Source organism: Strigops habroptila, chromosome 1, assembly GCF_004027225.2.
Source record: "Strigops habroptila isolate Jane chromosome 1, bStrHab1.2.pri, whole genome shotgun sequence".
Lineage (NCBI taxonomy): Eukaryota > Metazoa > Chordata > Aves > Psittaciformes > Psittacidae > Strigops > Strigops habroptila.
Genome location: NC_044277.2, coordinates 21,131,508 through 21,157,156, shown reverse-complemented (window position 1 = coordinate 21,157,156; position 25,649 = coordinate 21,131,508). Strand labels below are relative to the sequence as shown.

Here is a 25,649-nt window from a genome sequence, read left to right as displayed (position 1 = left end):
AAAAATCCATCTATTAGCTCGTCTTATCAAGATGGGACAACAGTTCAATATAGTTTACAGAAATGCTACAAATTCCTTCATTACTATGTGGTTTGCAAACAGCCCGGGGTCACTAGCTTTACTTGAGCTGAAGTGTTTTCAGCTCAACAGCAAATAACCATAAGGGATAGTCTCCAGGGATGTTTCAAGAGCATTGCATAAAGCCAGCTATTTCCTTAAGGCTACATAGCAACTGTCTTCAACTTCTATTCCAGATTTTTCACAGCAAGAATCCAGACACTCTTAGATAGGTAAAGCACACAGAGAAAGTAGCCTAAGTTCGAGTAACAGATCACAAAACTGTTCGTGATTACTCAGTAGCCTCATCATAATCACATGTACCAACTTTTACTCTGGGATCTAAAGTGACAATTTTTTCAGAACATTTAAGCCCTGCTTAAAATGTGATTTCAGATGCCACTTGAAGAGATTCCCAGAAGAGACGTGGGCTTCTGAGAATCAAAAATAACTTTTTAAGATATCCGTGACAGCTGCTGCCCATATTGACAACATAAGAACCTTTACCTGAATGCTGTCCCTGCACAGAGATGAATCCTTCTCAAGGGAACATGGGAAATGTCCCATGTCTATTTTTTGCAAAGTGAGATAGCTTCAAGCTCCAGGACTGTCCACAGCCAGGAAATTAATTTTCTAAGTGCAGTAATGTTTGTTTTTAAAAGCAGGCAGGAAATATGACATTTTACATTTTAGTTGTTTAATTCTCTTTAATCAGACACATTACAATGCACAACTGTGTCTTTAGCCAGGTAACAGGACACCATTCTCCAGATCAGAAAGAGATGATGGAGAACTCCTAGTCCCTCCCCTGACCTTTTAGGTACAAGGAATATTGCAGGTATTCTAGATGAAGACAATTCCCGCATTTAGTAGAGCATTCCCCCTGTAGTTACAAAGCCTTTACAACAATTCGGTCATCGCTTTCATTTATTTCTGTACTTGAGACTGCAGCTACGGATCTTACTGAACTGAGGACCACCCTTGCCTTCTAATACATAACCCCCCACATCATTTCACAGGGTATTTTCAACTTGAGCATCATAAAGTTTCAAAACCACAACTCTAACTAAAGTAAACCATCCCGCTAGTGATGCAGCTCGCCAGCTTTTCAGTGCTCATTAAGAGAGATTGTTTATGAAAAAAAGATCTTTTTATTTAATGCTACACAATCTGAACTGAAGGAACATATATTTCACCTCAGGACCCAGCTATAGGGACACATCCCAGAACATTTTCCAGAGTAAAACCAGATTTACCCAATACCAATCAGTGCAAGAAACATCTTTATCCATTTGCACTCAGCGTATTTTTAGACAAACTACAGCATCAGAACATTTAAGTATCTCTCCCACACACAGCACAAAGGTCGAGAACAGATTTCTTGCCTTGTGGGAGCCAGTTTGTCAGGATGTATGTATTGGTAACATTAAAGAAAAATAAATGAAGCGTTACATTCTGATGTCAGGTGTACAAGTGCAGTAGTGGATTACTCTCAGAGGAGAACAATGTTGTATCTATAAAAGTTAAGTGGTATACAGGTTATCCCAGAATGACTATAATACAGAGAAATTTTATGCCAAATTAAGTATTTACAGAGATACTGTCACAGCAAAGAGGACAGGAAGCTAGTCTCACAGTAGTTCAATAAGGAGCAAATGAGTGGACGAAGACGAAGGCTTTGACTTTATATAATAAAATACCAAGTGCATTCTTTTAAGTGAATGAGTCTTTGAGACTATGGTCCTAGATTTTAGGAAGCCATTTGAAGGTCAGATATAGTCCTGCTGCATAGCAAGGGTTACCTGGACTGCTAGAATTTTTACATCCATTGTAACCTCAGTAGATCACAGCAATTCTAGTATTGCTTCTTACTGCAAGGCCAAACCTAAAGCTCTTATGTAAGCCCCCTCCAAATGCCAAAAATGGGATTTTGTGTAGCAGACCTACTAGCACAATTCAGATATTTCTCTACTACTGCTGTGCTGTACACCTGGGATTAGGACTGCGCCCAGAACACTTTAAGAGTAATTATGGTTAGGTGCTCAAATGTTCTTGGCCAGAGAGATACTACCCAGCTTCTTCCTGTCCATGCATCTTTAATCACATCTGATTTCTTAAAGCAGCCATATTATTTCAGTTACTTGGGCTTTTTTCCAACAGGCTTATTTTAAGCTGGTTGTGAAGAAAGGTTATTAATGGCTGGCTATTTTGCATATTTCTTGAAGAGTTGCTACTGAAATAACCAGATGCATTTGAGGAGGATCATGTGTGGTTGACTGTTCAAAATAGCATTAAAAATCTTTTCAAATAAAAATTTTCAACTAAGAGCAGAGTTTCTTTAGCCAAGTATTTGCAAGCATTTTTCAAGCCAGCATACCTATACCATTCAATCCTGCCACCTCTCTGCTTCCTCAGCCATCTACCAAATATTAAGGGTAACAGGTATAACCGGAGTCTCTCCAGTGCATGAGTTCAAGAAACATGATCCCTCACAGTAAAGGAATCCCATTTGAAATGGCTTGCAGTATTAGACTCCAATATAGAGGACAAGAAGATGCAGAAGGAAGTCTCAGTATTCTAATGCAGCTTCCAGGGAGTCTGCTGCGCCTTGAGCCAACAACTTGACCCCTAGTGACCGGGCTCAAGCAGGCAGCACACTGAACAGTAAACCTGAGCAGCTTCCCTTTTCACTTAAGATTAATTTACTGTAATGTACATTACTTTCAGTGGAATGATACTGCTCATGTTTTGGCAGGATGGGGAAAATTCCACTTTGTCTTTTTTATTATTTTATAAGGCAGATAATACAGGAAGTTGAAACAGAACTTCTACAAGGATTTAATCTGTGATATTGTAAAATCAAAGTACTACTTTATTAAATGAGTTATTTTACACAATATGAACATCAATATAATTACAATTGTAAAAAATTTTTTATAACAAGTATGGACTGATTTTTCAGGATTTCCAAATAGGGCACAACTGTACATTTACACAGAATTGTCTTTGCATGAAGCCCAAGAGGGAACAGCATAAAAATATGAATGTTTCTGTAGCCCCTTCATTTTTGCTGATCAACAGTTTTAGAAAAGCAGCTGCAGGTTTGTTATGTAAGGTCTGACAGTAGAAGAGTCAATAGGTGCCATGATTTCACCTATAAAAAACAAGAATAACTCAGTTAAGCTGAACCGTTACACAACGCTGCTCACCTTTGTGTGAATGAAATACCACAGTACTGCTTTTTACCTCATTTCAGCCTTTTATTATAACCACTTTCAGTTACAGCCCATCAGCTGGCCAGTGGGAAACCTCTTCTATAGTTAACACAGAGGGTTTGTATCTGAATGCAGAAAAATTTGCATTCACTTGCATAGCTTCAGGAACAAAAAGGCTCCATTGTTGGAAATATTCTAAACAACTATTTCCATTACATGTTTTGCAGCCACAGACAGATTGCATTTATGATGTGTTTTGTTCAAAGCAAAACTGACATTTCAAAGCAAGAACTAAATAATAAAGAGTATTCCAACGACTCTAAGGATGACCATTTGAAATAACATTAATCCCTTTTAAAACAACCTCCACGCACAGTAAAGCGCCACAGCCATTTCGCCTAGGTAAGTATTAGCTTGCTTCTCCTGTTTAACAGTTCAGGGGCATAACTTCAACTTACAGTTAATTTTCATACTGAAGGAAACAAAATGAGTTTTAAGTCCCAGCTGCTGGAAAAAAATTATTCATAATTTCTAATTCTCAGACAACCATTTAAAAATCAAGGTAATGACCTGTAGACAACCTTATGCCTGAACATCAGCCAATTCTGGAGGAAGTGGAGTCTTAGGATGCTTGCTTTCAAAGTGCTGTTTGAAGGTCTTGGGATCCGGCATTTGTGTCTGATTAAAGAGAGAAATTTAGCTTTATGCACAGTACAAGAGTTAAAAAATACTACAAAACCTGTTCCCCCCTCCCCATTTTGTTTTCTTTTTCCTCAACAACACTGCTCTAGTGACAGAAGCACCAGTAATTCAGCCACAGCTTAAGAGACTATTTAACCTCAGATTTTCAGAGGTGCTTTTCTGCACTAGTATCACACTGTTTTAGCATGTTCATCAACAGTATTATTCTTGCTAGAAGTCCCCTGCAGATCTTACACTTCATATGCTGGTTGGGTGGCAAACCTACCTCCTACCTAAAAGATAAACATTCACTCTTTTCAGAATCAAATCTTTATGAAAGCTACTTCTTTTATTTATCAACAGGCCAAGAGTTAAGTGGCACAGACTGATTCTCTACTTGGCACAAGCTATCTCAGGCCATTGCTACTACAGTTGCAGGCATCAGCTGCCCAAAGTGACTGCTGCCACAGACTGATTTCACAAGAGGAGGAACTGGTTACAAGTACTCAAGTGAGCAGCCCTTACACTGGAATCTTATTTAAGACATTCAAAGTGACAAATCTGTTCCGAGACCAGCCATTTATGTGAAAATGGCAAGTTTACCCTTCAGCTCCGAAAAGAGAACATTCAGGAAAAACAGCCAGAAGTATAATCTGATTAGCACTAACATTTGTGTTCTCTTGTCAAGTCATTTATTCTACTAGAAGTTACTGCGTATCAAACTTACACTAAAGCTTTTGGCACCACCACTTTTCCTCTCTGCATGAACAGTGATTCTAAAACAGGCCAATTCCATCACAAAGAAGAGACGTTCCCATTTGGAGATTAAAAGGGAAGTGATCTCATACTTTTTACATTTTATACCTCATACTAACAGCACATGCAGACCTCTGCAATCCAAAAGGCAAGATAACTGCCCAAACCAGATTTGTACATAACCTCTCACATTTTCTCCTATCTCAATTATCAGTACAGCTGAGTAATCTTTAAGCAAGTCACATAACGTGCAAATGCTTCCAGCAGTGAGCTAGACAGCCACTTGAAAAGTATTTGAGTTTCCAATATATAATCTTCTAAAAATTCTGCTCTAGGCTGGAAGACAGACCTGCCTACCATAATATTTGGTTCCTCTTACCCTACAGACAGTGCAGGTATATATCAAGGCAGCCTTGGCTGCAGCCTTCTGATCATGTCCTTGTTTCTTTTTCTGCTCAGCTTGCTTTTTGGCATTTTTCTGCTGCGACTGAATCTTCTGCTGTCCACGAGCCATATCTACAAATAAAAAGACAACATTTAGTCTACAGATGTGAGAAACTACTGCTGCTAGCTGACTGAAAAGCTGTAACCATGAGCATAATGCAGTCATATGCTCATCCATGAGGCCTACAACTCCCATAACTCATATACAACAGACATCTGTTCAAGCTCTTTACTACGTAAAGACTCTGGTTTTAGTATTGTTCTTAAAATACACACCAGAATTATCAGGTCATTATAAGGTTTCTTCCTCTACAAAGCTTCAAGGTCTACTTTTGGAAAGTATTTTCAACAGTCAGAATAACTGCAGTTTCCTTTACAGTTAACAGAAACTTATTTTCTATTTCTACAAGTACAGTAAAATTTAGAGAATTTTGTTAAGTTTAAGACTCAACCTTTATTTCTGGCACTTGAAACAAGTTCCAAGAAAGCCAAATCAAAGTATTATCCAAGCTGTTATTACTATCTTGTGGTCTATGTACTTGTGAGCAGCGTTGGAGTTGGGAATGCCAAGAGCAATAGGTCACCCCTCTTTCTTCAAGGCTATTTTTACAGGTGGCCATTCTTTTTGATTATCAACCAACTTTACACACATACATACTTCTTAAAAAGAAATAAAGCCACCCCCATAGGAAGCCGTTACTCTATATAACAAGGAGCATAAAGGAAGCAAACACTACTGCCATATGCCATTAGAAGGTTCACCAGAAGAAACAAGATACAAAGAAATCACACTTCAGGGAGCAGCAAACCAGCGTATGCTACCACCGCCACGCTCCGCCTGCCTGCAGCCCACCAGGACACCCCACTCAGCCTGCAGCTCATCCACAGAGCAGGCACCAGGCAGGATTTGGGTGCACCAAGCAAGCAGGCTCCAGAGCATGCTTATATAACCCAGCAGCCCACTTTCTGCTATTATCTTTCCCAGTCCCTCACGGCCCACGCACAATCCAGTTGTGCAGCTCTCACAGAAGCACAAGACCTACCACACAAGCACAGGGCAACTACTGAAGTCCATTGTTTTCAGGACAACTAGTGAAGTCTAATGTTCCCAGGAGGCTGGCTGGTTGGTTGGTAATTGCCCCTGTATGCAACCTGGGCATTTGCTGCATGTTTGGTACTCATGCATGACACACACTGCATGCCTACAACAGGTCTGTCATGCACTCCTTTCCATAAGGACAGAGGCAGAAAGGCCTATCCAAAGACTGACCTCCAGCAAGTATGTGTGAAAAGCCCTTAAAACTGTTAAGTTTCTATGAAACATCAACACCAGGAAATTCACTAGTACTGCATGAATTTTTGGACATAGAATCACAAAATCAACTAGGCTGGAAAAGACTTTTAAGATCATCAAGTCCAACCTTTACCCCAGCACTGCCAAGTCCACCACTAAGCCATGTCACTGGTGGCCTCATCTACACAGTTTTTGAACACATCCAGGGATGGTGACTCCACCACTGCCCTGGGCAGCCTGTTCCAATGCCTGAACGCCCTCTCGGTGAAGAAATTTTTCCCAGTATCCAATCTAAACCTCCCCTGGTGCAGCTTAAGGCTGTTACCTCTGGTCCTATCACTTACTACTTGGGAAAAGAAACCGGCCACCTCCTCTCCATCCTCCTTTCAGGTAACATCACAGTGCTTAACACTGTGCAAAAAGATGGTCCTGAGACCCAAAACAGCTTTTGAGGATTGAGAGGCACCTCTCAGGCCACACTCCAACTTTTTCATGGATCTATAACAGCACCACGTAACCCAAGCAGGCCATTACACTGCATCTTCGAGCATTCCCTCCTCTTCCCCCATCAGTTTCTCTGAAGGAGAATTTAAGTCCAAATGGCTAATAAAATTGAACATATGAAAACACAAACTCTATTAACAAGCATAAATACATGTGGCATTCATCAGATTCTGCAAGATACAGCACTGAACGTTAATAAAAGTAAAAACACCAGTTTATGCTTCAGTGTATGCTACAGTTACTCCAAAACACCCCAGCCAGGGCCTCACACTGTTTACGTACAGCATGGCTTAACCACAACACTACATTCCCATTAAAAAAAAAAAAAGGGAGAGAGATTCCCAATAACCCTGCAAACTGGAAGGAACTGTAGGTTTTATTTTGGTTCTATTTTACCAGCATGACAGTATTCACCCAGAAGTTACGGGGCTCCTGATAGAAAATACTTAGATGCAATAAAAAAAAAAAAAAAATACATATTTTCATAAAATGATGCTATTTGTATTTCGGTCCCTCGATAAGAGCTTGGTAAGCAGTACACTGCAACAGCCAACCACACTGTATGTATGTATTTGGCAACTGCTGGTTTTAGTTAAGACACAAACAAGACAACACGAACAAAAACATCTGCTTAAAAATATCAATCTCCATAGGATGCCCGAGGCCAAAAATCCAAGAGCTTAAATATTGCAAATTACACTAATACAGCTGAAACACAGAGCAAACTACTACTGGAAAATTACAGATTATTTGGACTATCCGAATTCTAAGAAAGTGACAAATAACCCCAAAGTTCGTTTAAAAGAATAATGAGTTCATCTGCAAGGATAAATCTGTATTTCGGTTGCACAACACACACAAGCGCTGCTTTCCTTATCAGGCACACCCTCGGAAGAGCCCGGCAAACCGGCCTGCTGTTTTGAAGTATAAATGCATCGAACACACAGGAAGCCAAATACCACAGGAAAAATGACTGCTAAATCATAGCAGCACCAGCACGGGCATCACAGAGCAGCGAGGCTAGAGCCCGCGGTACGTGAATGCCTCACACAGGATCGTTTCCTTGTAAGTCACCAGGACCTGAGCAGAGTTTCAAGTCGTAAAACCGGACACAGACAGCTGCTTCCGTTGTCACTTCCAGAAACAAACGCAGCCGGAGGTACCCGGCTCCCCCGGCCCAAGGCAGCAGCAAGCTGGGCCCTGCCCCGACACCGCTGCGAGGAAGCTCCGGGCTCGGGCCCAGCCTGAGGCGCGAAGGAGCCGAAGGAGGCCGCGGCCCCCGAGAGGGCCTGTCGGGGCGAGGGGCGGCCGCGGCCCGGGCAGCCCCACCACGTGCCCCGCGGGAAGGGGCCGAGGAAGGAAGCGGGCCCCGGCTGCGGAGGTCCAGCCGCAGGGAAGCGGCCCGGGCAGGCCGGGCGCGGAGCGCGCCCCTCTACCGGGCCGCCCCCTTCCCCCCGGGGCAGGCCTGCTCTGCTCCGCTCCGCCGCGCCACGGCCGAGCCCGCTGTCCCGCGCCCCCCACCCCACCGCCGGCGCGGCCGCCCCACCGGTGGAGGGCCCGGCGCCGCCGCTCACCCGGGCTGACTGCGGCCTGCGCGGCCCTGGCGAGCGGGAGATGAAGGCTCCGCGCGGCCCCGCAGCAGCCGCCGCCGCCGCCTGCCCGAGACGAGGAGGAGGAGGAGGGAGGGACGGGGACCCGCACTGCGCATGCGCGGCCCCGCCCGGCGCCCGCGCTGCCTGGCCCCTCTGGCCAATGGCGGCGCCCGTCCGTTACATAAGGCGGGGGGGCGTCGGGGCCGCGCTGACCTCGTAGGGGGTGTGTGAGGGGAGCCGGGTCTGAGCCCGGGCAGTGCGGCGGGCAGGGACGGGGGGCTATGAGGCGCCCCCGACGGGCCGCGCTGGTTCACCTTGCGCGCAGCAGTCCCGCTAAGGCCCAGTGTTGCGGTCAGAGAGCGGAGATACCGCCCGGACACGCAGCCTGGCTCCGGGTGCTCGGTTCCCGCTTGAGCCTGGGAGGCTGCGGGTCGGTCCGTGATGGCTCCGTGTGGCGCGGGCGGCCGCCGGACCGTTCCCTCGCTTCCCGACAGGCCCTGCTCTCAGCCACATTCCTCTGTGCTCAGCATACAGAGGCTCCCTAAAAATAATCGCTGCTGCTCCTCAGGAAAATGGCTCTGGAGAGGCTGTAGGGCAGGGGCTGGCAGCCCCGCCCCCGGCAGGAATTCCGCAGGGTCATACTCTGTTCAGGGGGCAGCTCACAGGAGGCCTGCACACAGCCTTGGAGGGTTGAATGAACTGAAAGCTGAAGGAAATAGTGTGAGATGAGGAGCAGAATTTGCTTCAAGCTGAAAGTGTTGCTTGGTCTTGCTTGGTGTTTGAGACAAGCACCGGCAGAGGAAGCCGCTCACAGGCTGAATGAGCAGCACAAATGATTTGAAAGGTACCAGCTTGCAGGAATAGAGATGTAGGCAGGCCCTGTGAAGAAGGGTAAAGGAGCACTTTATTTTCTATTGACATTTCCATACATTGCGAAGGAAGGCTGAATGTGCCTTCTCAGATTATACACCCGTTTGAAAAAGGAGAAATAGCAGCAGCGTCTCTGCTCAGACAGTTCTGCCACTGTTTGAGCAATTTTAGTTTTAAAATAAGCCCGGAGTCTTGAACAGTTCTGTGTCTGGGCCAAAACAGCAAACAATGTGCTTAGTAAAGGAATTATGGCTTGACATTTTACAGGGGCTCAGGTTAGATGGCTCTAATGTTCCCCTCCATGCATGAGAGAGAGAGGAAGAAGCAACAACAACAAAAATCCCTATAGCAGTACACTGACTGTTTTGGGCATCATTATGAGTCATGATAGCAGTTACAGGGGAGCTGTGTAGCAGATATTTGACATATCACTGGAAGTAGGTCTGGATGTGGCAACATTTAAGACAGTCAAACATGAGCCTGTGATAAAAAATGAAGCTCCTAACATTTTCCTAAAAAAACTAAAAATATCTTCGTAATATTCCTGTTTGCAATGATGTCTTCCACATTAAACTGACAGCACTGATAATGCTTATACCTGGACAGTGCAATCCACCCTGCATTAAAGTGATCCTGTCAGGTTCTGAACTGTATGGAAATAGGGCACTATAAAAACCACTTGAAGTGCCCGTGTGGGGAGGTGGGCACTGGGGCTCTGTCCTCGGAAGCAGGTGGCTTTCAGAATGAGGTTTCGCGTCGATCGGGGAGGTTGCCAAGTGAAAAAGTAGCCTCTTTCCTGGCTGATGCTATTTTAGGATGACTGCTGGCCTCAGATGTGGAATTCGAGACGCCTTTCAAGGGTCGTGTCCCCATGCTGCAGCGCTGCCACAGACCTGGCTGGGTGAGGCCTTCATATAGCGCAGACCTCTTGAGTGCATGCTGAGCTATGGCTGGTCTCCCAACCTTTTCCCGCTCTGGGGACATCAGAGGGTCTCCTTGCAGGGCAGGGCACTGCAGCCTGCCTGCTGGCTGCTCTGTCTTCCATCCTTTTGTGCTGTAAGTCCTAGTCACAGCATCAGTCCTTGTATTACCCAAATCGTGGCTCCGCAATTTAGATGCTTCCAAAGAGACCATTGGGAGACAAAAACCCAGTGTGAAAGAAGAATGCAAGTCCCTATAGCTGAGATTTCTACTGTGAAGATAATAAGGAAAAATTCCTATTCTCTCTGAGAATTTTTTTCAACATGTGTTCCCTGCATGAAATTTGCTTATCACACCAAAGGGGACATTTGCATGCACATGTGCAGGTGAGCAGAGAGACACAGGGTGGATGTGGTGAGCTGGTAGGGAGGCCAGGCCGGTCTGTGTGCTGGATGCTTTGCATAGCTCGGGCAAAATAAACCCATCCTAATTGCAGTTCATGTGTCTTACAGACTTCCTCTGCTCTGTCTTGCTCCCATATGAGGTGAAGCAAGCCAGAGTATATGAATGAAAGTATAAATAGAAGTTAAAATGAAAAATAAATGCAAGCTTTAGACTGAAATGTTGTCTTAAATTTGCTAGAAATACACTGCAGCGTTTTTCTGCATGCTTCTTGTTTAATTGTTGTTTTCTAATTTAAAAAACAACTCCTAACCCTCCCCAGATATTATTGAGTATTCTGCATTAAAACAGAGTGAAAATGAAGGATACCTCTCAGTAGTTACGGGTAGCCCAAATGCAAGGAGTTTGTTAGTATCCCTAAACCAAGCTACACAAAAATGTTTCAGTGGGTACAATTCACTGAAATCTGTAGCAGTGTCATACACGTAGAAAACACAGCTCCATATGGGTATGGATACGGCATTTTAGTTCTTAGGGAGCCTCTAAAAATGATCCTTTTATTTTAAAAGGACATTATTACCTTCTCATGATGAGAAAATTTCATGAGAAACAAGGCTTCGATTTAAGCTGAAGTGTGAATTTGGTAAACATGACCAGAAAAAGCAAAATGCTGGTCTGCTCTGGCTCTGGGAAGCAGCAAAGGAAGCAGGAAGGAGCAGTGCTGTAGGCAGGATTTTTTGTTAGTTGTTTGGGGTTTTTTTTTAAACATCTGGATTGTTCCTATTCTCATGCTTATTCCCCATCTCTTTAGATTCCAGCCCTCATCATTTTCTGTGTGTGCACAGAGGTGCAGTTTCTGTCACTAGATCAAAATACCTGTTTCTGCTCAACAGCAACTTGCTGACACTTAAATTTTGTTACCAGTCAGTTTGAGCTGTCTCACCTCAGCGTGACTGGTGTCCTCAGCACAGCTCCCTGCTACGAACCTGCTGATGTTTTGAGACATATTATTAAACCCATTTGGAATGCAATCATTCTGAGGTGCAGGGCGGGTTTGCTCACAACAGCATAGGTGGGGCTGCATCTCCTGATCAACTCCTGTGCCTCTGCCGGGTCCTCCCACTGGGAGGAATTCCATGTTCCCTACTGTGCTTACTGCCTGCGTCTTTCTCCTGCCCAGTTTGCTTGCATGCTTTATTGATCCAGCATCGCATGAGCCCAGCATCATCTCACTGGCTAAATGCTGGCTGGCGGCTGAGTGCTGCCCTTTGCTACCAGCTTGCGGGGAGTGCCCATGCTGGTACCGTGCACCTGCCTATCGAGTGATTTTATTCTGTGCCCCACCATGACCCCTCAGCATGTCTGAACAAGTGAAGGACAGGGACAGGGACATGCCCTGGGCCCACAAGTGACAGAGGTCTTCTCACCAGATCTGTGGATGCAAAATAACGTTGACAAGAACACAGAACAGCAGAGATTGACTCTGCAGTGGAGGTCGTAAGGTAGAGTTTGAAGCCAGTACCCTTTGAAAGGATATTCAAAGCTGATGCAATGGTAGATGAGAGTCAGTATTGCTGAATTTCAGGGGCAGGAGGACATGGTTGCAGGCAGAACCCCAGACAGGCTGGAATCCTCTGCACTTTATGTACTGTTGGATATAAAACATGCTGCAGCAGTATTTAACCTAGCTCAGGGGCCTGACAAGGTAGCGTTTTGCTCATTCACCCTTTCTCTGCCTAACAGAATTTTACCTCCTCCCTCCATGCACTAGCATACCATTCTTCTCCCTCTAAAGGCATTTTTCACAACCACATCTTCAGTGCTGGTACATCCAGCTCACACCTCCCTGACACATTAGCTTCTGGCCCTCCACTGACCTTGGTTGCTGTGTGCTTCTTCTACAGAGCTGGGATGCTGGCATCTCATGGGCTTGCCCAGAATTGCTATGGTGGCAAATACAAAAAAGAGTGAGATCTTAAATAATATATTTGGTTCACAGATTCAATAGATTCTTAGCTCTGCATTGTCATGAGAAGATACCAAATGACAATACATACAAAATGCAAAAGAAATATTTTAAGGCACATGAGGGTATGCCTTTTCTGCATGCTACTGCAGAGCTAGGTGTTTTGTAGTGCACAGTGTGCTGATCTGCAGGGTTTAAAAATGGAAAAAGAAGGGTAGGAGAGAGAAGAGTGAATAAAATGAGGAAAGCCAAAGACCATCCTCTGTTTTGGAAGGAAGCTGGCACAGCAACGCAGCTCTATTGGCAGGGCACCTCAGGTTTGCGATACCATTCCACTTCCACATTAGCTTTGAGGGACCAGCCCCATTAGCAGCGATGCAGCATCCTTTCCTGGTCTGCCTGCTGCCTTTCTGAACAGTCTTTTTGTTTTGGAGGGTCACCCGACCGGTGACATCCTCCAGAACAAGGACAACCTCAAGTGATGTCCAGCATGTTGCCAGCCTCCCTATGCTGCTCACTGTGCTCATGCTCCCAGGGGTAGACTTCAGAAGCACCTAAACAAGAGGGACATTATCCTTCCTAGCAGGACAGTTCCCTCTTCTTCCACACCCCCAGAGAGCTGGCAGCCTGCAAGGTGCTCATGCATTTGTTAACCTTTTCCAGCACTTGAATCACCAGTCCCTTCTTCCTCACCGCTACCACAGGCTCAGGACCCTGTTCAACCAGGCAGACTGTGGAAATAATTTTGTCAGCAAACCTTATATTAGGACAAATCCAGGGAAGAGTGTCCCAAAGCTGATGGCAGATTGTGGTGTTGTGTTGGTTTGTTTTTGCTGGCACAGACGCTGCAACTAATTGTCCTTTCTCTCTCTTTGTTCCTTTTTTTTTTTCCCTCCCGTAGCTCTTGGCCCTTTGCCGCAAGCATGGACATTGCTGCTGCAGTGAACGTTTCTCTCCATTGGAAAGGCAAAAAATTGTTCAAGGGAGGATGCAGCATGGAGCTGCCCGCATCCTCAGAGACACAAAGAGTGGGCTTGAGGAACAGGCTCATGAAGAGTATCAGAGAGGGAGCCACTCAGAAGCTCAGAGATGCAGTTCCTCAAAGGTTGGCAGTGTATATACACCTCCTGAAGAGCATGGGCAAAGGCTGCCTTGAGACCTCAAAGTATTTTGCAGTCTCTCCTCTTTCAAATCCATTTTGTTGGATGTGGCTTTTGCTGAAAAAAAAAACAAACCCAAGGCACAAATGCTTTTCTCAGCATGTCACAACTTTTTTGACCAACCCACATAGACAAACTGGAGACCTTGAGTACACACGCTTCCTTTCTCTATAAACAGTTTAAAATAGATTTGAGCTTTGCGCAGCGTTATGTACAGTTCCTATTTTTAAATGCACACCCATTAATCTGATGTGTTCATTCCCTTTTTGCATGTGCCCTCCATTGATGCTTTTGAGTCCTGTACGTGTTCAAGCGCCACCTTAACATGAAAACCAATATATCTGTACATTAATTACTAATACCAAGATTTCCCTTCTCTCCACCAATAGAGTTAAATATAGGTATGAAGCATGCAAAGAATCTTCACACTGTGTCATATGCATATTAAAACGTGCCAGCAGTTGTGATTAAAACCTCTCACAAACATGCCAACATTGTTGACAACTTCTGCCTAGCCTGGAGGAGGGCAGTACATCCCTAGGTCTGTGCTTCTGAGTAACCGAGCATCCCAGAGATGCCTCTGTGTTGAGGTGGCTCAAGGCATCCATCAGCTCTGCTTGCTTCCTTCTTCAGCCCATCTGCAAGACTCCACCCTCATACTAGCAAATATTTTGGCAGTTGCTTATTGTACCTTGTGGAAGGGGCAGTTACTTCTCATCCACAGCCAGCCTCTCCATCTGTCATTCAGACTTCCACGTGCAGATTTCATTGCCATTCTAGAACTGCTAAGGGCAGGGTGAGAAGCTCTGCTGTCCAAATAGCATGTAAAATCCTGCTGGGCAAGGAAGCAAAGGCCAAGGGTGCATCCCAGAATGACATATACCAGAATGAGCAGGGAGAGTCAGTACACAGGAAAGAGCTCTGCAGCTGCAGGATGTTCCCTGTGGAAGGAAAGCAGCCTTGGACATCGAAAGTGCCACACACACACTGCTGGTTTTCCCAGGTCTGCAGTGCTGGCTCAGCCCCAATAGTCTGCTGCTTCAGGAAGAGATCAGCAAGAAACATCTACTGGATTTCAACTTTTTGCTTTTCAGATGCCCTATTTCACTCCCTCTGAAGCCACTGCATGACTTAAAGGCAGGAATCCAAAGAGCCTGCTGCAAACTGAGCTGTGAGGATTGCTCTGATGGCCAGTGTTTCCTGCTCACACACTGGTGGATAAATAGGACCTGGCAAGAGAAATCAGGGGAATGATTCGGTTTGCACCAGGCCACTGGATCCCATTGCTGTCTGCAAAAGATCCCAGAGTGCTGCCGCAGAGCAATGCGCTCTAGGTTGTGGGAGCAGAACAGAAAACATGTTCCTGGGAGCAACCAGCAATGCCAAAAGATGGCAGCTATGTAGAGATAAAAGCCATTACCTGTGGGGCATTGAGGTGGAACATACATGCTGATGGTCGGAATTACGGCAGCTGAGTGGATATATGAACGCCACAGTCATGTCTCAGTAGATACTCATAAGTTTACTCTTAAGACAGACTGCCACGGGATGGAGGAACGGAAATCCCTTTTCCTGCTATATACGTGGCTGGTGTCTGAGCAGCACAGGCAGAGGGCTGATTTTTCACTCTCCTTTAGCCTGGCCTTTGCTTGGAAACTGCAGAAGGAAACTGAGGGTGAATTATGCTTCTGTGAAAACACTCAGTGCACATCTCTAATCTGGCAAGACAGAATAACACTTAAAGGAGAGTCCCAGAGCTGAAACGAAACAAGAGCTGGTTATGAGGTACCATTAAGTACAGACCTTGCACAGTAGTGTTTACTAGGCTAGAATAATTTAAAGCTCTCATTTAAACTACCTGATTTTAAAAAGAAAAAAAAAGACTCATTTTAAGCTGACTGCTGGTGCATAAAGCTCATTTGAAAAATTGCTCTTGCAAATTGGCTGAAAAATTACAAGGAGATGGAAATGCCTGGTGCTGGAGACTTGCATGTCTGTCCGAGCGGGGAAGTGTCTTTTACAATGAGGAAAAAGACCAGGTTAGAAAACAAAGGCCAGATCCTGTCCATGCTTAGGCAGGTACACAGCTTCAAGACCTGCCTGCTGCAATCTCTCTCCATTCCCAAACCAAGATTGCAACCCCTTACCATCCTGCACCTGAGCCTGTGCTCCTACATCCCCAGTGTACCCTTCTCCAAACCAGCTGTCCCGGGCTCTTCCTGGCGCTGTCCCATGTCCCAGCATCCACAGTGAAAAACAACTCCAGCTGTGCAAAGCTCAAACCAAAGGCTGCCAGCGCAGCCTGAGCCTTCGCACAGTTCACCCTACTTAAAAATGTGCACCTTTGAGCAAGACAAATTTAGGCTGGAAATGATCTCCCAGGCTTGTGGCTTCTCTATTTTTCTCTGACACTATAAAGGTTCTTTGGTGAGAGAAATCTTTTCCTCAGATATTTTAAACCAGGATCAGATCCTTCTTTTTCCTTTCTGTTTGATAAATGGAAGAACTTGAGCTAGTATTGAATAGTGTTTTGCTAAGAACAGGTCCTTGTGGGACCAACACTAGTAAAAAGGCTGGCACTGAGGATGGCTTCCCATTTACAGTTATTCTTTGAGATTTTGTATAGCCAGATCCAAGTCTGTTCCCATGGTTTCAGTTAGACTGCATAAACAGGGCACCTGTATTTGTCTCTGGGCTTCCTAAGATTGTGCTGTGGACATGCAGGATTGGGGGATACAAACCACAGACTCAACCTGCCCCTCAGAGTGATCAGGTGCAGGTCTCACTGGTGTCCAGCACTCCTGTTGGAGCCACTGAGGATCTTGCCCAGATCTTTCTCTGGATGACCCTTCCCATATGCCAGGCAAAGTTTCCAAGAAGAAAATATCAAAGCCTGATGTTCACCAACCCCTATGGATATCCTGACACTGCTGTTGACTTGGAAGCCTCCAGCAGTACCTGGATGCAGCTCTGCACATAAAACAGGCTGACGGAAGGGCTCAGGCTGATGTAGCTACTCTGAAGCTCCAATCCCTTCTTCCTCATCACTCAAAGCTGCAGCCCTGTGCCAGCACAGAGCCTTGCTAACTCTCCTTACAGGCACTGCAGCTCAGAACTCCACTAATTAGACCTTGGCCTGGGTCAGGATATGACCTTTGTGCTTTATGCAGCTCAAGAGCCTGCAGCTCTCCTTGCTCAGAGAGCTGCTGCTGAGGGCGAGGTGCTTGGGCAAACAGTGACGATAAGGGAAAGAACGTATGGTTTTGCTGGCTCAGCACTGGAGGTGGCCTTTACCACACCTGCCAGCAGAGAAGGCAGAAATGTTTGTCTTGGGAAAGAGGAGGAGATGGAAAGAACCACCCTTGTGCTTAGCAGAGCCCAGGCATGAGAAAAGGCTTTGGTAAAGCCTGTGAATTTGTCCAGGGCCACTGGGGAGAATTATATGACAACGCTGAAGAATGAGTGAAGGGCACAGTAGGCAGGCTCACTATTCACCCCTGGTTTCTTATGATCCTGTGGAGTGCACCATCTTCAGATGCTGGACTCCCTGCCCTCAGCTGTCTCATGATGGGATATCTACAGTCTTAAATCTCTGTGGTGGCATTAGATGTGGCTGCAGTCTCTTTGGGACATGCTGCCCAACACTCAGAGACCCTGACACATCAGCATCCTCTCCTGGGCAAGGGCATTGTGCCTGTGGAAACCTGCAATCACTTCTGCCAGCAACTTTCTCAGTGCAAAATATTTGGGTTTGACAGTGAGAACAAAGCATGACGGCGAGAGGATATTAAACCAGCAAGTACACTTACACCTTTTGTCTCATCTAACCTTAGTGAATCCTGAAGAGTTTCGAGTGGGATTTACTGGAGCAGAAATGATGAACCAGCTTGTTCACACTGTAGAAAGCCTGGCTGCTCCCGCGTGCCTGCAGCTCTTATGCTGCTGGCGACAAGAGAGACAGCAGATTGTAGCATGAAGGTGCTTGCCTGGCACAGTCTAGTAATGGCCCATTTGACCAAGTGTCAGATGGCCTCTAGGAAAAGGCCTCAAGATCCTGTTACTTAGACCCCAAGGGTGGAAACAGCTGTTCCATTGTGCTGTGACAGAAAGACCATGGCAATGATATCCAGCGCAATACCGGTAATCCTCAAAAAGTATCCAATATCCATTCTTCAAGGAAAGGACTGAGTCCAGGCTGGACAAGCCTGGTGTTAGTGAACATGTTCCAGCCTGCTGTGAAAGTCTCTACCGGAGACATGGGAGAGTCTAGAGAAGTTAAATCCAGACTGACCACTTTGGGGTAGCTGCTCTCCAGTAATGTCTCCACTGCTACGCTTCAGGCACTGGCTTTGAATGGGGCTTTCAATTATGGCACGTGTCACAGCGGAGCCTTATGCAGCCCTAGTCTGAATAAATACAGAAGTACTGTCCTGACAGATAATGTCAGCTATGAATAACATTATTCTTTAACATCTAAGGAAGATGGGACTAAGAATTTCTGAACTTTGATTTGCTCACAAGGCATCCTAAGAGATAATCCTATGTAATACTATGGGCTGCATTGCTTGCTGGCACTGACATGCACAGGTCCATTAGCATTAGGTGCATGGCAAACACTCAGACAACAGCTGCACTTGGCCTCCTCTCTGGTTCTGCTCTCTATTTAAGGAAGTTTTATAGAATCATATAATGATTTGGGTTGGAAGGGACCTTTCAGGATTATTTAGTTCCACACACCGCCCTCCATGGGCAGGGACACGTTCCACTAGACCAGGTTGCATAAGATACAGGAATTCTGGGAGAAATCCAGCTCACCTCTGCAGTTTGAATGCTATTGTCTGTGTTTGGCTTTTGCCAGAAGCCCCACAGGTGAATTTAGAAGAGTTGCAGTTGTTCATTTGCAGCTTGCACATGGTGCAAGAATGCAGTACCTGGCCCCGACCTCCTCATCCACAGGACGTGTAGCAGCTCTTGACAGCTGATTGCTGCATTTTCCTGCCAACTTCTCTTCATGGTCTGTTAGCTGCTGTTTTGGAGATCAGACTTGCTCCTTGGCATCTATTCAAGCTATAGAGTCCAATTTATTTCTAGCATAACATCCGCTGGCATTTCCTGTGCAGTACGTTGGCCCCGTCTGTGCAAGCTCACTCACTCAGAAGTAGCTCTGATTTTTCTGTTGCCAACAGACAGAGGCAGCAATTAAGATGATGACTGCTTTTTGATAAGGGCTTTCTCTTCAGGAGGAGCGATCAGTCCCCACCAGTCTCTCCTCTCAGGGAGAGCCTTTATGAGCGCAGGAGGTACTTCTGCTGCAGAAATGGAAGAGCTCAGCTGAGCGCAGGGCTCCTGACTGCACCAACTCCACTTCAGCCTCAGATCTTTCCCGGCTTTAAATTCTTTCCGTTAACTTTATCTTAACCTTTCTTTTCCATACACAATGTTATCAGAGCTACTTAGGCTTTACTGGCACATCTCCTATATTAGTAGTTGCATTTTGTTGACAGGACCAGACTGGTTGAGGTAAATTGGCTTTCTCAGGGTCCAGTTAGCGACATGCACACAGTTGGTGTGACCATGTATTCTTCTGGAGCATTTTCCCATGGAAAGGAGACTTATGCAACCAGTCAATCTGTCCCACTAGCACTTTTGGGCCTGTTGGCTGATTTGAGTCAAAGGCTGAGGGAGCGGTTAATCAGCAGAGGCAGCCATCCGTGCACACATCCTCCCTGGGCCCTGCAAGCTGCTCTGCGAGTTTTGCTCTCGGACACTGCAGAATCTACATGGAAGAGACATTGCATCCCATCCATACAAATGTTGGTGGGAGTTTGTGTCTTGCTGGACACCAGAGAATCCAATTATAAATGCATGGGAAAACACATTTCTTAGCCAGCACTGGCACTAAATCCAAAGAAACTCTCGGGCGCAAATGACCTTACAGTCATCTTTCTGCATTAGCCCAAAACTGCAGCACAAGAGAAAGAAATGAAGATCATCAGCAAATGATGGCAATGTTAATTACACAGCGGTGCTATAAGTGCACTAAGCTCTATAGTGATAGAAAAGCACCAGGCTGGCCCCACTAGGAAGGATTTACAGTTTCCAAAGGCAGAACAACCTAAGTCGGTACCCAAAGAGCACCAGAGGAGGAACATTTCCCAGTGGTGGGTGCTTCATGCTTGTGCTGGAGCTGCGAGGAGCACTGCAGCACTGATACACCTGAGGAGGTAGTATTAGTCTGCTGATGGGAGCTATATGGAGGTTTAAGTTAATGAAGGGAATATAGAGCAGAAATAACAAAATAGCCTTGTAGCAAAGGGGATCCCTTCCTCAAGGGCTTTCTGCAGGTTGTGTGAGCAGGGCTGCCGTTGCAGGGTGAGCTGGTGAGGACCAAGTGTCATGGGCCCTGCTTCCAAGGAGTACAGAGCAGAGGCAGCTCAGCCAGCCAGCAAAACTCCTTGGGCAATGGCCAGCAAGCCTAGTTCATCAGAGCAGCGCTGGCGAGGAAGGTACGTAGTCCATGGGCAGTCTAGGATCTACTCCAAAGGCAGCCTAAGCTGACCTTACTCACTTTTATCTGGGAAATACAACACATGACCCCAGCCCAGCAGCAACACATGCAGGAGCGAGGGATGGGCTAAATAAAACCAGGTTTCCTCAGACGTTGTGCTTTGTGGTTGGGTGCAACAGCATGAGCTCTCATCACGGCCTTCCCTTTGGGGCACGCACAGGGTTGCACAGGCAGCAGCCACACAGAAGGTCTTTTGCAGAGGTTCTCTGCTGTCTGAGACATGATGAGCTCATGGTGACCTCCCTCCCCTGCTCTAAATGGGGGGATTAAGCAGATTATTCTTCCGTTTTCTGTGGTCTTTTTCCAAGAAACTAGTAGTAAAGTCATACTGCTGAGCTATCATGCTGGGCAGAGTAGTATCTTGCAGCTGTGGTGTAGAAATCCTTTGCAATATAGAATGAGACTGGGTGTTTGCATGAGTTTCCTTTCCTTCAGCAGATAATCCCAGACAGAGACAGGACATGCTGGGACTCCAGCAAGCACACACCTAGGAGCTTAACAAATACATATAGAATCATAGAATCATAGAATCATAGCATAGTTTGGGTTGGAAAGGACCTTAAGATCATCCAGTTCCAACCCCCCTGCCATGGGCAGGGACACCTTGCCCTAAACCATGTGGCCCAAGGCTCTGTCCAACCTGGCCTTGAACACCGCCAGGGATGGAGCATCCACAACCTCCCTGGGCAACCCATTCCAGTGCCTCACCACCCTCACTGTAAAGAACTTCTTCCTTATATCTAATCTAAACTTCCCCTGTTGAAGTTTGAAGCCATTACCCCTTGTCCTACCACTACAGTCCCTAAGGAAGAGTCCCTCCCCAGCACCCTTATAGACCCCCTTCAGATACTGGAAGGCTGCTATGAGGTCTCCACGCAGCCTTCTCTTCTCCAGGCTGAACAGCCCCAACTTTCTCAGCCTGTCTTCATACGGGAGGTGCTCCAGCCCTCTTATCATCCTCGTGGCCCTCCTCTGGACTCGCTCCAACAGCTCCATGTCCTTTCTATGTTGAGGACACCAGAACTGTACGCAGTACTCCAGGTGAGGTCTCACGAGAGCAGAGTAGAGGGGCAGGATCACCTCCTTCGACCTGCTGGTCACACTTCTTTTGATGCAGCCCAGGATACGGTTGGCTTTCTGGGCTGCAAGCGCACACTGACGGCTCATGTTAAGCTTCTCGTCAACCAACACCCCCAAGTCCTTTTCTGCAGGGCTGCTCTGAATCTCTTCTCTGCCCAACCTGTAGCAGTGCCTGGGATTGCCCCGACCCAGGTGTAGGACCTTACACTTGGCTTGGTTAAACTTCATAAGGTTGGCATTGGCCCACCTCACAAGTGTGTCAAGGTCCCTCTGGATGGCATCCCTTCCCTCCAGCGTATCAACCGAACCACACAGCTTGGTGTCGTCGGCAAACTTGCTGAGGGTGCACTCAATCCCACTGTCCACGTCGCCACCAAAGATGTTGAACAGGACCGGTCCCAACACCGATCCCTGAAGGACACCACTCGTTACAGGTTTCCAACTGGACATCGAGCCATTTACCACAACTCTTTGCGTGTGGCCATCGAGCCAGTTTTTTATCCACCGAGTGGTCCATCTATCAAATTGATGTCTCTCCAATTTAGAGACAAGGATGTCATGCGGGACAGTGTCGAACGCTTTGCACAAGTCCAGGTAGATGACGTCAACTGCTCTGCCCCTGTCCATCAGTTCAGTGGCTCCATCATAGAAGGCCAGCAAATTGGTCAGGCAGGATTTCCCCTTAGTGAAGCCATGTTGGCTGTCACCAACCACCTCGTTGTTTTTCATGTGCCTTAGCATGTTTTCGAGGAGAAACTGTTCCAAGATTTTGCCAGGCACAGAGGTGAGACTGGCTGGTCTGTAGTTCCCTGGGTCTTCCACCTTTCCCTTCTTGAAAATGGGGGTTATATTACCCTTCTTCCAGTCATTGGGAACTTCACCTGACTGCCAGGATTTTTCAAATATGATGGACAGTGGTTTAGCAACTTCATTCGCCAGCTCCTTCAGGACCCGTGGGTGGATTTCATCAGGTCCCATGGACTTGTGCACGTTCAGGTTCTTCAGATGGTCTCGAACCTGATCCTCTCCTACAGTGGGCCTAAGGTCTTCATTTTCACAGTCCCCGCATCTGCTTTCCAAGACTTCCGTGGTGTGGTCAGAACATTTGCTGGTGAAGACTGAGGCAAAGAAGTCATTAAGAACCTCAGCCTTCTCCAAATCCATGGTAGCCAGTTCTCTCGATAGCTTCCGGAGAGGGCCTACGTTGTCCCTAGTCTGTCTTTTATTTGCTACGTACCTATAGAATCCTTTCCTGTTATCTTTCACATCCCTTGCCAGATTTAATTCTAGCTGGGCCTTAGCTTTCCTAACCTGGTCCCTAGCTTCCCGGACAACGCTCCTATATTCTTCCCAGGTCGCCTGTCCTCGCTTCCACCTTCTATAAGCTTCTTTTTCCCCTCTAAGTTTCCTCAGCAGCTCCTTGTCCATCCATGGAGGTCTCCTGGCCCTCCTGCCGCACTTCCTTCTAGTCGGGATGCAACACTCCTGAGCACGTAGCAGGTGATCCTTGAATATAGGACCCTTCTACTTGAGGCACAGTTCTGCCAGGAAGCAAGCCCCCAAGTACATGGCATAGGGGATGCCATTCCATAATGCAACCACTTTGTCTGCTCTGAAGAGGAGAGCACTGCCGTCTGCATGGGGAAGCTGGTGGTGAGATTCCCCCAGAAGCTTCACTGGGACCCGGGTTTCTTGGAGCTTGAAAGGATGATTGCTGATTCCTGGATAAATTAACTTATTGCTTTCCATCAGGATATGAATATGTGTGAGATCGAAGGGCTGAAGCTCGATTCTTTTAACTAATTACCACCATATATGGATCTGGTCAATAAGCGAGTCAATACACATACAGGCCAGGTGGGCTTGGTAGGGAGCTGGTTTGATAGAGTGCCCATTTATACTGCAGCAGAACTGCCTGTGAGCACCTTCTTGGCAGTCACCACTTCACAAGGAGGCATAAAATAACTCCTGCCCATTGTGATTATTTGCCTTACCTTTTTGAAATAAATGGTGCTGAAAGAGAGCTAAAACACCACTTTATTTTCTGCACTTCTCTTGATTGTTTGTATTACGGATAAATAATCCTCTTAGTAGCTTATCCTCCTCTCCTCAGGAAAGTTTTTACATGAAAGTTAAACGTGCTTCTCCTCTTCAGTTGGTTTTTCTCTTGCCTTCCTTTTCAAAATTCAAAATACCAGTGACAAAGAGCAGCAGAGCCTGAGGGGGCTGAGCCTGCAATGACACCCGCTTCCTTCTGCCACCTCGCGGGCTGCAGCCACAGTACACGGAGCGCGGATGGCTTTCCTAGCATGACATACGCTGTTTTCCCATCATATTTAATGAAAGATCCCATGATAACAGGAAACATTACGCATCGCCACTGCTGGGCATGTCCTGGCACTTCCGAAAGGAGTTTCCCGTCCCTGCGTCAGAACTGTCATAACCAGAGGCACCTCTCAGAACGGTGATGACATCTTGAATGGTTTAACCTTGTTATTGCAGCAGAAGACGAGACACTCACCTCTTATTACTGGTTTGGTTTGTTCATTTGTTTGTTTGTTTGTTTTAAAGTTTGGGTACATTTGGGTACATGTTGTTTTTAAAGTTTGGGTACATTTGTTTTAAAGTTTGGGTACATTTGGGCCTGCAAAAAGAGCACTACTGTCTTCTTCTGGGATACCAAGCAGAAGCCTGTAGCCAAACGTTTTTGGCCACCAGCCCCTTCACCCTGAGAAGGCTGTCACTGAGCTATCTTCTTTTTAGAGAAAATTTTACCTCTCAGCCTAAAGCAGAGGTGCAAACTAAACAGTAAAAGCACTGCTAAAAGTGCTCTCAAGCTCTGGAAGCTCAGCCCTAAACCTCCTTAGCTGACCTAGGCATTATCTCAGCTGCTGCCCTCATGGGCCAACTTCTTAGATCACATAACCCTCCTCTCTCAAAAGGAAGGAGGAAATTCCACTGTGAGGAAAGCTGTAGCCATACATGGGCAGAAGAAAGGAATGGGGAAGGAGAGACAGGATTAGGCACCTTGTCACAGGTAGCATTCCCCAAGGCAGGGGAAGAGCATCCACTTGCAGCTAGCTAGACCACACAGCCTTGCCACCACCTCAGACTTCAGAGCTGAGCTAAACCTGAGCAGTATGGGAGAAGAGAGGGTGCATGGTTATATGACTAAAAGCAGACTCCAAACCAGACTGCTTTAGAAGAAAACTTTTTGTTTCTCTTTGCCTATACATTCTTTTAAATGTGTAGGCTTTGGCACTACCTGTTGCAGGTTAGAGGTGCTCAGAATGATATGGCTCAAGGAAACATTGCTGGCAGCATAGCACAACAAAATGTAGTTAGGACAAACATTAAAAAAGAAGGTTTTTCCAAGAGTGGAGCAGTTTTCAGGAGGAAAATATGGAGAGTCATAACCTAATGCTTGTCTGGTACGACTGAACGCAACCACGCTGCAGTGTGTAGTCCTGCACTGGGAGGATAAGAGGTTGAGCCAAAGAGCTCTCCCCTTCCTTTGATGCTGGGAGAGGGCTGGCTGCTGTCACCTTTACTTGTTCTTTAGGTATCCAAGAAAATTTGAATAATTTTGGGCTAGATGACCAATAGAACAACTACATTCTGTCAAAATAAATGTTAAAAATTAAGCTTTGAAAAGTGCAGTTGGGCACATTCTTTGAATTTGCATTCACCAAGTTATCTCAAACTGAAGTAGACAGGTGAAGTATTTTTTCGTTCTAATTAACTGCAGTTGTACCACTGGCCTTGGAGGGACACTAACCTCTTAAGTGTATCAAATCTATAAGAGGCATGCAGCTACATGTAAGAATATTTTCTCTTGCCCACAGCCATATCTATGTGTGTTTGACAAGTTGTAACTGATCCATTAACTAGAGTGTGTTGGAAAGAGCCATGAAGCAGACTTGTTGAGTTAGCCCCAATATTTTGATAATCATATGATCATTTATATTTATATATTCATGGGCCATGCTAAAAACATTATTGTTCAGAGTACCTTTCTGGTGAGAATCTGTTAAACTCTTATGACACATTAGACATACGACTATTCCTCTCTTTACAGAAGTGACTATGTAAGTTCAAAGAACACACATAATCCTGGCTTCAGAAACACATCCCAGTGC

General features: G+C 46.0%; 1 protein-coding gene across 2 annotated transcripts; it reads right to left on the bottom strand.

Moving 5' to 3' along the window:
- Positions 1–744: 744 nt before the first annotated feature.
- Positions 745–8,653, bottom strand: ZNF706 (zinc finger protein 706). 2 transcript variants are annotated; one of them, XM_030479921.1, is made up of 4 exons: positions 8,526–8,653; positions 5,089–5,225; positions 3,843–3,950; positions 745–3,211 (listed from the first exon to the last, which is right to left on the bottom strand). In XM_030479921.1, exons 2-3 carry the CDS (start codon positions 5,221–5,223, stop codon positions 3,855–3,857), a joined length of 231 nt encoding a protein of 76 aa, XP_030335781.1. In that variant the 5' UTR covers positions 5,224–5,225; positions 8,526–8,653; the 3' UTR covers positions 745–3,211; positions 3,843–3,854. The 2 variants fall into 2 exon arrangements, with proteins under 2 accessions (XP_030335781.1, XP_030335791.1); XM_030479931.1 differs by having other exon boundaries at positions 3,854–3,950; positions 8,526–8,647.
- Between the last annotated feature and the right edge of the window lie 16,996 nt (positions 8,654–25,649).

Bases quoted from the DNA above. Each gene is read 5' to 3' on its own strand.
- ZNF706 (XM_030479921.1), bottom strand. From the start codon at position 5,223: ATGGCTCGTGGACAGCAGAAGATTCAGTCGCAGCAGAAAAATGCCAAA. The intron at 3,951-5,088 runs GTAAGAGGAACC...CTCTTTAATCAG, and splicing joins ATACCTGCACTGTCTGTAGG to ACACAAATGCCGGATCCCAA.